At 42.9% G+C, this 13,771-nt stretch overlaps 2 protein-coding genes across 6 annotated transcripts in view; one reads left to right on the top strand and one right to left on the bottom strand.

Annotated features, from left to right (window-relative positions):
• The window catches only part of LOC120943922 (minichromosome maintenance complex component 3 associated protein), a 71,605-nt gene extending 70,095 nt beyond the window's left edge, over positions 1–1,510 (bottom strand). The window contains exon 1 of the mRNA XM_040357599.1: positions 1,428–1,510. The gene's annotated coding sequence lies outside the window, so the exon portion shown is untranslated. The remainder of the gene's footprint in view (positions 1–1,427) is intronic.
• A 10-nt stretch (positions 1,511–1,520) lies between these two features.
• YBEY (ybeY metalloendoribonuclease) lies at positions 1,521–10,247 on the top strand. Of its 5 annotated transcripts, none has more exons than XM_040357600.1 (5): positions 1,525–1,614; positions 5,550–5,763; positions 5,865–5,996; positions 8,711–8,779; positions 10,009–10,247. In XM_040357600.1, the coding sequence occupies exons 1-5, from the start codon at positions 1,544–1,546 to the stop codon at positions 10,099–10,101; spliced, it is 579 nt and encodes a 192-aa protein (XP_040213534.1). In that variant the 5' UTR covers positions 1,525–1,543; the 3' UTR covers positions 10,102–10,247. The 5 variants fall into 5 exon arrangements, with proteins under 5 accessions (XP_040213538.1, XP_040213535.1, XP_040213534.1 ...); XM_040357603.1 differs by having other exon boundaries at positions 1,531–1,634; XM_040357602.1 differs by having other exon boundaries at positions 1,531–1,639.
• The last annotated feature ends 3,524 nt before the right edge of the window (positions 10,248–13,771 follow it).

Here is a 13,771-nt window from a genome sequence, read left to right as displayed (position 1 = left end):
CATCAGCACAGAACTGGCAGAAACCAGTGGAACCAGATACACCCAAAAAAAAATGTAATGGAAGAATGGAGGTCAAAAACAGAACAGATGTGGTTTTGAAGGCAAAGGGTGGTCACACCGAATATCAATTTGATTTGGATTTCTCTTCATTTACTTTCCATTTTTTTTATTGATAAACATGAAACACTACTATTTCTGAAAGAATTCTTAACCACTTCAGGTCCTGCCCATAGTCAAATGACGTCCACATATATGACATCCAATCAGGATGGGAGATCCCATGACATCCTGGGCTTCCCGGCCGTCTAGGGGGCAGGGGCACGCGGGGGCCCGGCGACCACGATGTTCACCGGACACCCGCGATTGCCCACAATCACGGCAGAACTGTGGATGTGTGTAAACACACAGATTCATGTCCTGTCAGCGGTGAGGAGACCGGTATGTGTTCCCAGTATAGAGGAACACACATCGGTCTCCTCCCCTTGTGAGTCCCCCTACAGTTATAATCACTCACTAGGGACATATTTAACCCCTTCAGCACTCCCTAGTGTTAACCCCTTCCCTGCCAGTCACATTTACACAGTAATCAGTGCATATTTATAGCACTAATCGCTGTATAAAATGTGAATGGTCCTAAAAAAGTGTCAAAATTGTCCGATATGTCCGTCGCAATGTCACGGTCACAATAAAAATTGCAGATCGCCACCATTACTAGTAAAACAAATAAAAATGCCATAAATCTATCCCCTATTTTGTAGACGCTATAACTTTTGCGCAAACCAATAAATATACACGTATTGCGATTTTTTTTACCAACAATATATAGAATACATATCGGCCAATATTGAGGAAAAAACATTCTTTTTTTTTTTTTTTTTTAAATTGTGATATTTATTTAATCAAAAAGTAAAAAAAGTGTTTTTTTCCCAAAAACTGTCGCTCTTCTTTTGTTTATAGCACACAAAAAAAAAAAAAACACAGGGGTGATCAAATACCACCAAAAGAAAGCTCTATCCGTGGGGAAAAATGTACGTCAATTTTGTTTGGGAGCCACATCGCACGACCGCGCAATTGTCATTCAAAATGCGACAGCGCTGAAAAATAAAAATTTGTCTGGGCAAGAAGGGGGTGAAAATGCCCTGTATTGTAGTGGTTAATATACAGCATCTAAACACCAAAACAAAGATAGATATAGAAAGAGAGGTATTAGAGCTTACCAATCTGTGGTGGCAGAATGTGTTTACTTTTATCAGGCTAAGAACATTTTCAGCAAGCACAGAAAACATCCGTTCTTACCAGAAATGCCACGAAAAATCCCCAGTACACTCCCCGGACTCACAGCTCAAACTGCAGCCCCCACAATCCAGCCATTCACAGCTCACACCATTCATAACAAAAACTCTACAAACCCCTTCACTGGCACTCACCTCCATTCCTCTAAACAAGCTCAGCTCTGCTTCCTCTTTCGTGAAAAACACTTCCTGTCCATCCGGATAAGTTGCTCCCCCGGTCACTGAGTTGAAACAAAAGTTCCGGTGGCAGAATGTTCCCGCCTCCTGCTGGCAGAAGATGGAGGGAGTCCTGCAGCTCACAGATCGGAGAGAGCAGCTCTGAGCAAGTGAAGCGTCTTTATTGTACAGTTAAGTGACAACCATTAAAATAATAATCTAAACACCCAAAAGAAAAATGTATAATGCACTTATTCATCCAGTGAGAAGTGTGCCATAGTGGTCTTTAGACTGAGATCTGTGAAACAATTATAGATATTCTAGATTCTGTTAGAAAGAGGAACTCCTGAATGCTTTAATTATTTCAGACAAGTGGTAATGCTAGCCTCCCTCTGAAATAAGACCTGTTGTGGGTCGCTTTTTAGAGCACAGTATAGTCGCATTCAGGAGGCACTACTGACACCTGTTTCAGGAACAGGTTATTTGGCGAATGGCAATTTTACATTACAGAATTGTGCCGCAATTGCAAGCCAAGCATTTGACTCGTAGTTGTGGTGTGGTCTGTCAGGCTCAGGGCTGATCCTAGGCAGGTGCATGGGGTGCAGTGCACCCAGGCGCCACAGAGGTGGGGGCACTGAAGCGCCAGAGTGCTCTCCTCCCTCCTCCTCTCCTTGTCTGTGTCCAGAGGCGGATCTCGTTGGGGGTCCTTGCCTGACGTGTTCTCCTTGTCCGTGTTAGGGGAGCATCTCTGTGTTTGAGTCGTTGCCATATAAACATTTTTAAAGGGGAGAAGTTATTAAGATGGCCACGCCCATGTAGGGGCGCCAGAAATATTCTGCACCCAGGCGCCTGTGACCCTAGATTCGGCCTTGGTCAGGCTGTATTGTTAAAATTCAGATGGGAAGCTGGGGTTGGCTCAGCCACCTGTTTTTACGACCCCATATGAGATCATTGTCAGTAATGTATGTAAATCCTGGTGCTTCACATCGTATGTGCATACACAAAATGCCTACATACCCTTATTACAGTCTGGGCATGACTAGGCTGCTCCATGATTTCTGTCGCTGTGTTCTTTCCTCCAGTGCCTAAAGCTCAGGATCGGTGTCCTGCCTCCAAATGACATACATTATATTGTCAAAAGTATTGGGACGCCTGCCTTTACACGCACATGAATTTTAATGGCATCCCAGTCTTAGTCCGGAGGGTTCAATATTGTGTTGGCCCACCCTTTGAAGCTATAACAGCTTCAGCTCTTCTGGGAAGGCTGTCCACAAGGTTTAGGCGTATGTCTATGGGAATGTTGGACCATTCTTCCAGAAGCGCATTTGTGAGGTCAGGCACTGATGTTGGACGAGAAGGCCTGGCTCATAGTCGCCGCTCTTATTCATTGTTCTTTTGGGTTGAAGTCAGGACTCTGTGCAGCGCGTTCCTCGACCCCAAACTCGCTCATCCATGTCTTGGGCACTTATTCACTTCACTGAGTGTGCCGCTTCTAACGGCGATAATGCCGTTAGTGGCGGTACCCGCGTGCATGCGCGGGAGTGACGTCATCGCTGCTCCGGCCAGTCACAGCACCAGAGCAGCGATACCCGGAAGTCACACCGCATATCATGGCGGTGACCGAGGACGGCAGTGGGGGCTTCGATCTCAGGTAAGTAATTCATAATGAGCTAGTATGATGCCTTTGCAGGGTGTTTTTTTTTTATTTTAATTTTTTTTAGAGAGGGTTTACTTCCTCTTCAAAAACAAGTTGTTTTCTGGAAAATTACGTAGAACCATTATAAAAACAATTGCAACACCCTAGAGAATAAAATGGCGGTCGTTGCAATACTTTGTCACACCGTATTTGCGCATCAGTCTTACAAGCGCACTTTATTTGGAAAAAATACACTTTTTTTAATAAAAAAATAAGACAACAGTAAAGTTAGCCCAATTTTTTTTTCATATTGTGAAATATAATGTTACCCCGAGTAAATTGATACCCAACATGTCACGCTTCAAAATTGCGCCCCGCTCGTGGAATGGCGACAAACTTTTACCCTTAAAAATCTCCATAGGCGACGTTTAAAGAATTCTACGGATTGCATGTTTTGAGTTTCAGAGGAGGTCTAGGGCTAGAATTTTTTGCTCTCGCTCAACTGATCGTGGCGATACCTCACATGTGTGGTTTGAACACCGTTTTCATATGCGGGTGCTGCTCACGTATGTGTTCGCTTCTGCATGCGAGCTTGGCGGGATTTTTTTTTTTTTCCTTCTTTATTTTACCTTTTATTTTTTACACTGTTCTTAAAAGAAAAATGGTGTCACTTTTATTCCTATTACAAGGAATGTAAACATCCCTTCTATTAGAAAAAAAAAAAGTATGACAGGTCCTCCTAAGGAGATCTGGGGTCAAAAAGACCTCAGATATCATATTTACACTAAAATGCAATAATTAAAAAAAAAATTTGTCATTTAAAAAATAAAAATAAATGGCCCTTTAAAACCTATGGGCAGAAGTGACGTTTTGACACCACTTCCGCCCTGCTATGGTATGGAGATGGGTGGTAGCCATCTTCCCCTCACTCGTCTCCATCCCCAGCCACCAGAAGGACCCGATCGCCTCCGCCGCTGCCGACGGCTCCGGTAAGCGTCGGAGGGCACGGGAGGCCCCTTTCTCCCCACAGATAACGGTGATCTGACGGCGAATCCACCACAGAGACCACCATTATCAGAAAACCAGACCGCAGGCTGAAGAAGAGGATACCTGGGTTAGCAGCTGCCATAACAGAGGTAACCCCCTTCAAACAGCCAATGTACCGTATTTATCGGGGTATAGCGCGCTCCCGCGTATAGCTCGCACCCCTAAAGTTGCCCGAATTCCTGTGGAAAAAAGTTTTTTTGTACTTACAGTTTTGGTGTCTTGCGCGGCGTCCATCGGCGGCCTCGTCGGGTCCGGCGTCCGTCTGCGGCTTCGTGTGTCCTCTTCGTCGGGTCCGGCGTCCTTCTGCGGCCGAGTTTGAATACTGCGCCAACATATACCGAGCGCAGTACACTCATGTATCGTCGGGCAGGCTTGGCAACTCTCGCGCTGACGTCCTGTACGCTCAGGACGTCAGCGCGAGAGGCGCCGAGACTGCCCGAAGATACACGAGTCTACTGCGCTCGGTATATGCCGGCGCAGTATTCAAACTCGGCGCGGGTATCGGCGTATACCGCGCACCCACAATTTTGCCCTGATTTTCAGGGCAAAATAGTGCGCGGTATATGCCGATAAATACGGTATATCTGTATGCGGCGGTCCGGAAGTGGTTAAAGCCATCAAAATCACAAACTCCAAAGATATGGTAGATGTAATTATCCAATCAATAGGTCAGCGATACCCTATTTTTCAGGATTGTATCCAGGAGTTGTCCAGGATGCTATGTGCCTGGAGTTTGCATGTTATCCATGTGCTTGTGTGGGTTTCCTCCAGGTATTCGGGTTTCTTAAGGTTTCCCATCCTGAAAAACAGGGTATCACTGACCGATTGATTGGATAATCAATACAGCCCATTATAAGCTGTACTCTATGATTGGATCAAGTCTATTTATTGTTTGACAATCAACAAACTGTGCTGGCTGCTTACTGTTGTCTTATTTTTTAATTAAAAAAGGTGTTTTTTTCCCAAAAAAGTGCGCTTGTAAGACCGCTGCGCAAATACGGCGTGACAGAAAGTATTGCAACGATCGCTATTTTATTCTCTAGGGTGTTAGGATAAAATATATATATAATGTTTGGGGGTTCTAATTAGAGGGAAGAAGATGGCAGTGAAAATAGTGAAAAATTTCATTAGAATTGCTGTTTGACTTGTAATGCTTAACTTGTAATACCAACGGCCACCACCAGATGGCGCCAGCTCACATCTGGTGGTAATAACTTGTAATACCAACAGCTCACCACCAGATGGCGCCAGCCCACCTTCCAAGCCAAGTCGCCAGGACACTATTTCTAGTCGCCATGGCGACCTGGCGCCCGCGATTTGTCGAGCCCTGGCTTATGTAGATGTTATGTTATAGCTAGCGCGGATGCCCACCCCTCTCTTCTTTATTCTACAATATAGCTCTTTTTGTTTTTTTACAGAATGATGTCTCTACTCATACGGAACCTGCAGAGTGTGGTCCATGTTCGCAGAGCTCCGTTGCGCAAGAATCTAGAGATTGCTAGAAGTTGCCTTCGTGTGAGGCATTTTGATGTGGGTGTGATATGTGTCAACAATGCCAAGATTAGACAACTGAATAAAAGTTATAGAAAAAAAGACACAGCAACAGATGTACTGTCATTCCCATTTCACGAGGTACAAAGCTAAGCAACATTTTTTAGAATCGCAGACATTTTATTGTGATAGTTTCCTCTTTTGTCCTATACTATATGTATTTTGTGTTTGCCCACTTGTAGGATCTTCATCCTGAATTTCTGCCCAAGCCATCATTTCAAGATGAATATAATCTGGGTGATATCTACCTCAGTGTTGAATTTATATATAAACAATGTCAAGAAGCACAAGAGGATTTTAACAGCAACCTAACGGTGAATTATATGCCAAGTGTTATTCATAAATGAGCATTATTTGATAAAGATGTGAATGGAAACAATTTCTTTTTTATTCATAGGGGACTGTAAACAGTCACTTGCCAACTGGAATAATTCTGAAGGGATTATTACAGCATTATTGCACCTGTGCCCAGTTTGTGGATATTGATTCATTTACATATTCTTAACAAGTACTAAGGGGCAAATCCTCAGCCAGCGGGCGTAACGTAATTTTTCCTATTTAAGTTACACCGCCGCAAAATTCCTACCCAAGTGCCCGATCCACAAAGCACTTACCTAGAAATTTTGAGCGGTGTAACTTAAATCCGGCCGGCGCAAGCCGTTCCTCTTCTCCAGGGGGCGATTCCCATTTGAATGAGGCGCGCTCCCGCACCGGCCGTACTGCGCATGCTCGTGACGTCATTTTCCCGACGTGCATAGCGCGAAATTATGTTACGCCGGGCTTTGTGGATCGCGACGGGACAATAAAGTTGCGTCGGGTAAAAAAAAAGATACGGCGCCAAAAAAAAAATTTAAAATTAAAAAAAAATCGCGTCGCTAGCAAGAAAGGTCTGTTTTTACAAGGTGTAAACAGTTTACACCTTGTAAAAGCAGCCCTAATTTTGCGTTTGCAAAATAAAACTTACGTAGAAAAAACGAAGCTGAAAAGCTTTGTGGATCTCTGTAAGTCCTAATTTGCATACCCGAGGCGGCATTTCGACGCGAAATGCCCCCAGCGGCGGATGCGGTACTGCATCCTAAGATCCGACAGTGTAATTCAATTACACATGTCGGATCTTCGTCTTAACTATGGGAAACTGATTCTGTGGATCAGTTCCATAGTTAGGACCAGGGATACGACGGAGTAACAGCAGTTACTCCGTTGTATCTCTTTTGAGGATTTGGCCCTAAGCGTTTTAAAGAAGCCATCGCTAGCTGCTTGTATTATGAAATTATTCATTCTCAAAGATTAGAAACACTTGCTAATTGTCACATTGTTAGGCTGTTGGAATTTTTTTTTCCCCATAGAAAAAAGCTAAGGGCCAGATTCATAAAGACTTACGACGGACGTATCAGTAGATACGCCGTCGTAAGTCCGAATCCGCACCGTCGCAACTTTAAGCGTATGCTCAAACTGAGATCCGCTTAAATGTTGCTAAGATACGACCGGCGTAAGTCTCCTACGCCGTTGTATCTTAACTGCATATTTACGCTGGCTGCTAGGGGCGTGTACGCTGATTTACGCCTAGAATATGTAAATCAGCTAGATACGCCTATTCACGAACATACGCCCGGCCATCGCAGTAAAGATACGCCGTTTACGTAAGGGGTTTTCAGGCGTAAAGATAAACCACCAAAAAGATGGCGCAGCCAATGTTAAGTATGGACGTCGGAACCGCGTAAAATTTTTCTAATTTTACGTCGTTTGCGTAACTCGTCCGTGAATGGGGCTGGCCGTAATTAAGTTCACGTCGAAAGCATTGACGATTTGCCGACGTCATTTGGAGCATGCGCACTGGGATACGTCCACAGACGGCGCATGCGCCGTTCGTTAGAAACGTCAAATACGTGGGGTCACTAGTATTTTACATAGAACACGCCCCCAACCAGCCTATTTTGAATTAGGCGGGCTTACGCCGGCCCAGTTACACTGCGCCGCCGTAAGTTACAGTGCAAGTTCTTTGTGAATACAGGACCTGCTGCTCTAACTTACGGCGGCGTAGTGTATCTGAGATACGCTACGCCCGCCGAAATCTACCTGAATCCAGCCCTAAGATTTTAGTGCCTCTGTAGTGAAGTTTGAGGATGAATTTCTATACAGTGTCCTTAGTCACAGAATTTAAAGTAGATGTAAACCCTCTCCCATAAATAGTGAAGTGAACAGCCCTTTAGATGATAAGCAGGGATGAAACTATTCTCCCTACATAAGTTGTACATGTATATTTGCTGTCTTCAGCTTGCTGTATTCTTTAGAATTCTTACATTGTGTTAAAATTTTTACTTTCTCATTCAGCACTGGCTGTGGATTCTTGGCTTACGCTGTGTGATGGCTGATTGGAGGAAAGGAACACACCCCCACTTCACATAGGCAGAAGAACGTAGATACTTTCAGAGCTGTGCTGTGACAAGACAAGCTCTCTGCTAATCTATTTATAGCAACTTCCTTGACACAAATCTCAGACTGCTTTTATCCCCTGTTTCTGTCATACGTTATCTTGCTGATAACAGAGGAATGAAATGGCAGAAAGACACAGGACTCAGGGCTTTGGAGAGAGATAAGTAAACACTACAGATAAGATGTGCCTAGGTCGAATTCCATGAATCGGGTTTACATTCACTTTAAAAGTGATTGTAAAGTCACTATGTTTTAAAAAAATGAAATGGCTAAATACCTTTTGTCACACCGCAGCTGTGCGGTCACATGATCCCCCCTGTGCTGGCCGACCCCAATTTATGGAGAGAAGCAGCAGGGGCTGAGATTCCCCTATGACGTCAAATGGCCAGCACAGGGGGATCTCGGCCCCTCCGGCTTCTCTCCATAGATCGGGGTCAGCCAGCAGGGGGATCATGTGACCGCACAGCTGCGGTGTGACAAAAGGTATTTAATGTTTGTTGGTTATATGTTGGTCAATTTAATGTAAAAAATTATGTAAATAAGGGTTTTAGAAAATAACATATGACTTATACTTCTTGGGTGTTCTCTCTGTCAGGTGACAGCAGTACATGGCCTTTGTCATCTTCTTGGCTATACTCATGACAGACAAGAAGACTGGAAACAGGTTGGTGTATGCACACAAAAAAAAATTACAAAAGCATGAAATTGGCAAATCCTGTAATTTTAACATTTTACAGCAAAAAAAAAAGTATACTATGATATCAGCCAGCTTAATACACACTTTGTTGTAACTCAGGTTGAACCCTATTTTCATTATTATTTATTTTTTCTGCACATTCTAGTTCATTAGAAGTACCCTCTGCCTGCTTGTTATGTGCAGCAACTTAGATCACAAACGTCTCTTAACTACTAATATCTTTTGTAATTTACAGGAAAATATGTTTTATACTGCATTTTGTAATTGTGTTTGTTCTGTGTTCAATACAAACCTTTAACCCCCCCTGGCGGTATTCCCGAGTCTGACTCGGGGTTCCATTTTTGTGCTGCGATCAGTAACCCCGAGTCAGACTCGGGCTCGCCTCGCAGCATCCATAGGCAGGGTTTACTTACCTTGTCCCTGGATCCAGCGATGCCACCGCGCTGTGTGAGCGAGCGGGACCTCGCTCGATTCACACAGTGCCTCTGTGTGCCGCCGATCTCCGTTTCCTGCGACGTTATGACGCATGGGAGCGGAGAACGGCGCCAAATTCAAAAAGGTAAACAAACACTATACATACAATATACTGTAATCTTATAGATTACAGTACTGTATGAAAAAAATACACACACCCCTTGTCCCTAGTGGTCTGCCCAGTGTCCTACATGTACCTTTGTATATAATAAAAACTGTTCTTTCTGACTGCAATCTGTAGATTGTCCATAGCAACCAAAAGTGTCCCTTTATGTCAAAAATGATTTTAGAGCAGCTAGAAAACAGCGATAATAAATTATAATCACTTGCAGAATTGTGCGATAGCGATTTGTGGGGAAGTTCGTCATAAAAAAATAAAAGTAATGACAGTGACAATTCTGCAACTGAGCAAATTTCAGTGATTTTCAGTTGATTACATTATTGAATAATTTTTATTATAATTATATTATTATTTGTTATAATTATTTATTATATTATAATTTTGTTTTTAAAAAAATGTCATACCCGGGATGCCTACTAGACTCTTGTTTGGTCAGATTTAAGTGAGTTATTCCTACAAATGACAGGCCTACAGTATAAAACGCCAAATTTCCTTGCAAATAATGGTACCGCTTTCAGCACCTTTTTTTCTGAAATAATCATACCGCTAGGGAGGTTAATAGTATAGCAATTAAATATTCTTTTTTTTTTTTTGTCAACAGATGTTTGCTAAAGAAAATGAGGTTCTATGTGAAATAAATAAAGCCACTGGATCTGCATTAAAGCCATTGACGACAAACCATTTTGACCACTAGTAATGGAGTTATCTGTAACCTAGAACATTTCTATGTGGAGTTGCTTTTTAAAGTGTTTTTTTTTAAGTGCTCATACACAGAGAAGTGCAATTTTTTTTTTTACATCTTTGTACATAGTAAAGTGTAAATAAAGCAGATGACCTTGAGTTATTATGGTTGGTTAATTCTTTCTTATCTGAATCATCAGCTTTTTCCGTCGATCCACGAACGTACGCGCGGCCGTCGCATTCTCTTACGTCGTCTCTAGTCGGCTTTTTCCGGCGTATAGTTAAAGCTGCTATTTTGCGGCGTATAGATAGACTTGCCATGTTAAAGTATGGCCGTCGTTCCCGCGTCGAAATTTGAATTTTTTTTTTTTCTTGCGTAAGTTGTGTGTGAATAGGGATGGATGTAAGTCACGTCTAAGTTCAAAAAATGACGTCGTTGCGACATCATTTCGCGCAAAGCACGGCGGGAAATTTCGAAACGGAGCATGCGCAGTTCAATCGGCGCGGGGACGCGCTTCATTTAAATGAATCAGGCCCCCTACCCGCCGATTTGAATTACGCGCCGAGAGATACACTACGCCGCCGTAACTTACAGCGCGAATTCTTTGTGGATTCAAAGAATTCAAAAGTAAGTTACATCGCTGCGCCTATCTAAATGTAAGTGGATCTGCCCCATTGTCTTTTTTATTGATGGAAGAAGGGTATTTATATATGTGTAATTTTCATTCAATATTTAACATTTTTAAAGATATTTTGTATTTACTTAATTGAACTTAGACCCCTTTCACACTACTTTGCTGTCCCAAGTCCCAGGACAAGTCGCACAAGTGTGAAAGGGACCTTAGTTTTTGATACCACGTGTGTCCTGTAAAAGCAGCTTCCCTTTTAATTGGTATTCCAATCACCTTTTTTCTTATGTATTATTACATATGCTGCAGGGACCGCACTGACTTAGTGAGTTTACATATTTTTATGCTTAAAACCATTTTACCTCTTTATTAGCAATAAAAACTGACAGGGGTTCTAATTCTTCTTCTCCACTGTATCCATTCCACTGGATATCTCATGAGATAAATACCACATATTTCAATGAAATACTGCATGTGGTATTTCAGTAGCATTTTTTTGTTGAGTCGCTTTACTCCAAATTTTAAAGAGGAAAATACTGCTTCATGAATAGACCCCAATGTATTAAGCTGAGACAAAAGAAAAAAAATTATACACATTTTCTACTCAGTTTTTTAGCCTTTTAAGGCCACAGTGTCTGGACCGGGCAGTTTATAATCAAGGAATCACTGTTGGCAACACAATTTTAAAGTGACTATGTTTATTCTTGACCAAGGCAGTGCACTGAAATAGGCCCAAAAAAACAAGACATAGGCCGCGTACACACGGTCGAACATGTCCGCTGAAACTGGTCCAGTTTCCGCGGACATGTCTGACCGTGTGTACGGCCTAGCGGACAGGTTTCCAGTGGACAAAAGTTTCTTGTCCGCTGGAAACATGTCCGTCGGACATGTCCGATGGTTAGTACACCTAATCGGACATGTCCGCTGGTTATGACGTGTAACTAGCGTCCCGAAATCCCGCGCATGCGTCGAATTGATTCGACGCATGCGTGGAAGCATTGCACTTCCGTGTTTGAGAACGTCAATGTCTTCTACGTCACCGCGTTCTCTGTCAGCGGGGATTTTGGTCTGATGGTGTGTACACACATCAGACCAAAAGCTCCCAGGAGACATGTCCGATGAAAACGGTCCGCGGACCGTTTTCATCGGACATGTCTCCTCGTGTGTATGGGGCCATACAGCATGATTAAGATGGCATCAAGCCAAAAAGTCCCCTCTGAGGTGCAGCATGTGGACACATTTAAAGACCGCCTCTGACTGCCTGCTATTGAAAGTGCAGCTTTTGCAGCATGGCATATCACATATCCGGCATTTTGCAGGCAAGTTGAGTTGCCGCTGAGAGTAATGCCGCGTACACACGATCATTTTTCAGCATGAAAAAATTATTTTTTTCAAAAATGTCATTTAAAATGATCGTGTGTGGGCTTCACATCATTTATCAGGTTCTGAAAAACGAAAAAAAAAATTTCCGAACATGCTGCATTTTTTAACGTTGTTTTTCGGGTTGTAAAAAATAATCTTGTGTGGGCTAAAAGGACGAAAAAAACCTGTGCATGCTCAGAAGCAAGTTATGAGACGGGAGCGCTCGTTCTGATAAAACTACAGTTCATAATGGAGTAAGCAAATTCATCACGCTGTAACAGACAAAAAAGCGCGAATCGTCTTACTAACGCGGAATCAACTAAAGCAGCCCAAAGGCGAATGGAACTTCCCCTTTAACCACTTAAGGACCGCCTCCTGCACATATACGTCGGCAGAATGGTACGGCTGGGCACAATCCTGTACAGGTACGTCCTCTTTAAGTGCCCAGCCGTGGGTCGCGGGCGCGTGCCCCGGTCCGAAGCTCCGTGACCGCAGGACCAGCGGACCCGATCGCAGCTGGAGTCCCGCCCATCGGTCCCCGGAGCTGAAGAACGGGGAGAGCTGTGTGTAAACACAGCTTCCCCGTTCTTCACTGTGGCGCCGTCATTGATCGTGTGTTCCCTTTTATAGGGAAACACAATCAATGACGTCACACCTACAGCCACACCCCCCTACAGTAAGAAACAAAAATGAGGTCACACTTAACCCCTTCAGCCCCCCCCCCCCCTTTGTGGTTAACTCCCAAACTGCAATTGTAATTTTCACAGTAAACAATGCATTTTTAATGCATTTTTTGCTGTGAAAATGACAATGGTCCCAAAAATTGTCAGAAGTGTCCGCCATAATGTCGTAGTCACGAAAAAAATCGCTGATCACCTCCATTAGTAGTAAAAAAAAAAAAAAATGAATAAAAATGCAATAAAACTATCCCCTATTTTGTAAACGCTATACATTTTCCGCAAACCAATCGATAAACGCTTATTGCGATTTTTTTTTACCAAAAATAGGTAGAAGAATACATATCGGCCTAAACTGAGGGAAAAAAAAGTATTTTTTATATATTTTTGGGGGATATTTATTATAGCAAAAAGTTAAAAATATTGCATTTTTTTCAAAATTGTCTTTATTTTTGTTTATAGCGCAAAAAATAAAAACCGCAGAGGTGATCAAATACCACCAAAAGAAAGCTCTATTCGTGGAAAAAAAAAAAGAACGTCAATTTTGTTTGGGAGCCACGTCGCACAATTGTCAGTTAAAGCAACGCAGTGCCGAATCGCAAAAACTGGCCAGGCCCTTTAGCTGCCTAAAGGTCCGGGTCTTAAGTGGTTAAAGTGCCGTCGTACGTGTTGTACGTCACCGCGCTTTGCTAGATCATTTTTTAAAAACGATGGTGTGTAGGCAACATCGTTTTAATGATGAAGTTGGGAAAACGTTGTTTTTTAAACATGCTGAAAAACTGTGTTTTCTTTCATGCTGAAAAATGATCGTGTGTACGTGGCATTAGGCTAGCTTTCCACCTGTCCACCTGCAGTTTTCTGTCCGGAGTCCAGTGCAGAGTCCAATTTTTACTTGAATTCGTATCTGAACCAGACCCAAACAGGACTCTATTCAAAAACAGACCGCGGCATACGAGACGTTTAGTTTACTTTGTGCTGTATGCAGCTAAGATCTCTATTGCAGGAGCTTGGAAGT

This window comes from Rana temporaria, chromosome 6, assembly GCF_905171775.1.
Source record: "Rana temporaria chromosome 6, aRanTem1.1, whole genome shotgun sequence".
NCBI classification, from domain to species: Eukaryota; Metazoa; Chordata; class Amphibia; order Anura; family Ranidae; genus Rana; species Rana temporaria.
The sequence above is the reverse complement of the archived record's forward strand: the minus strand, read 5'-3'. Positions and strand labels throughout refer to the sequence as shown.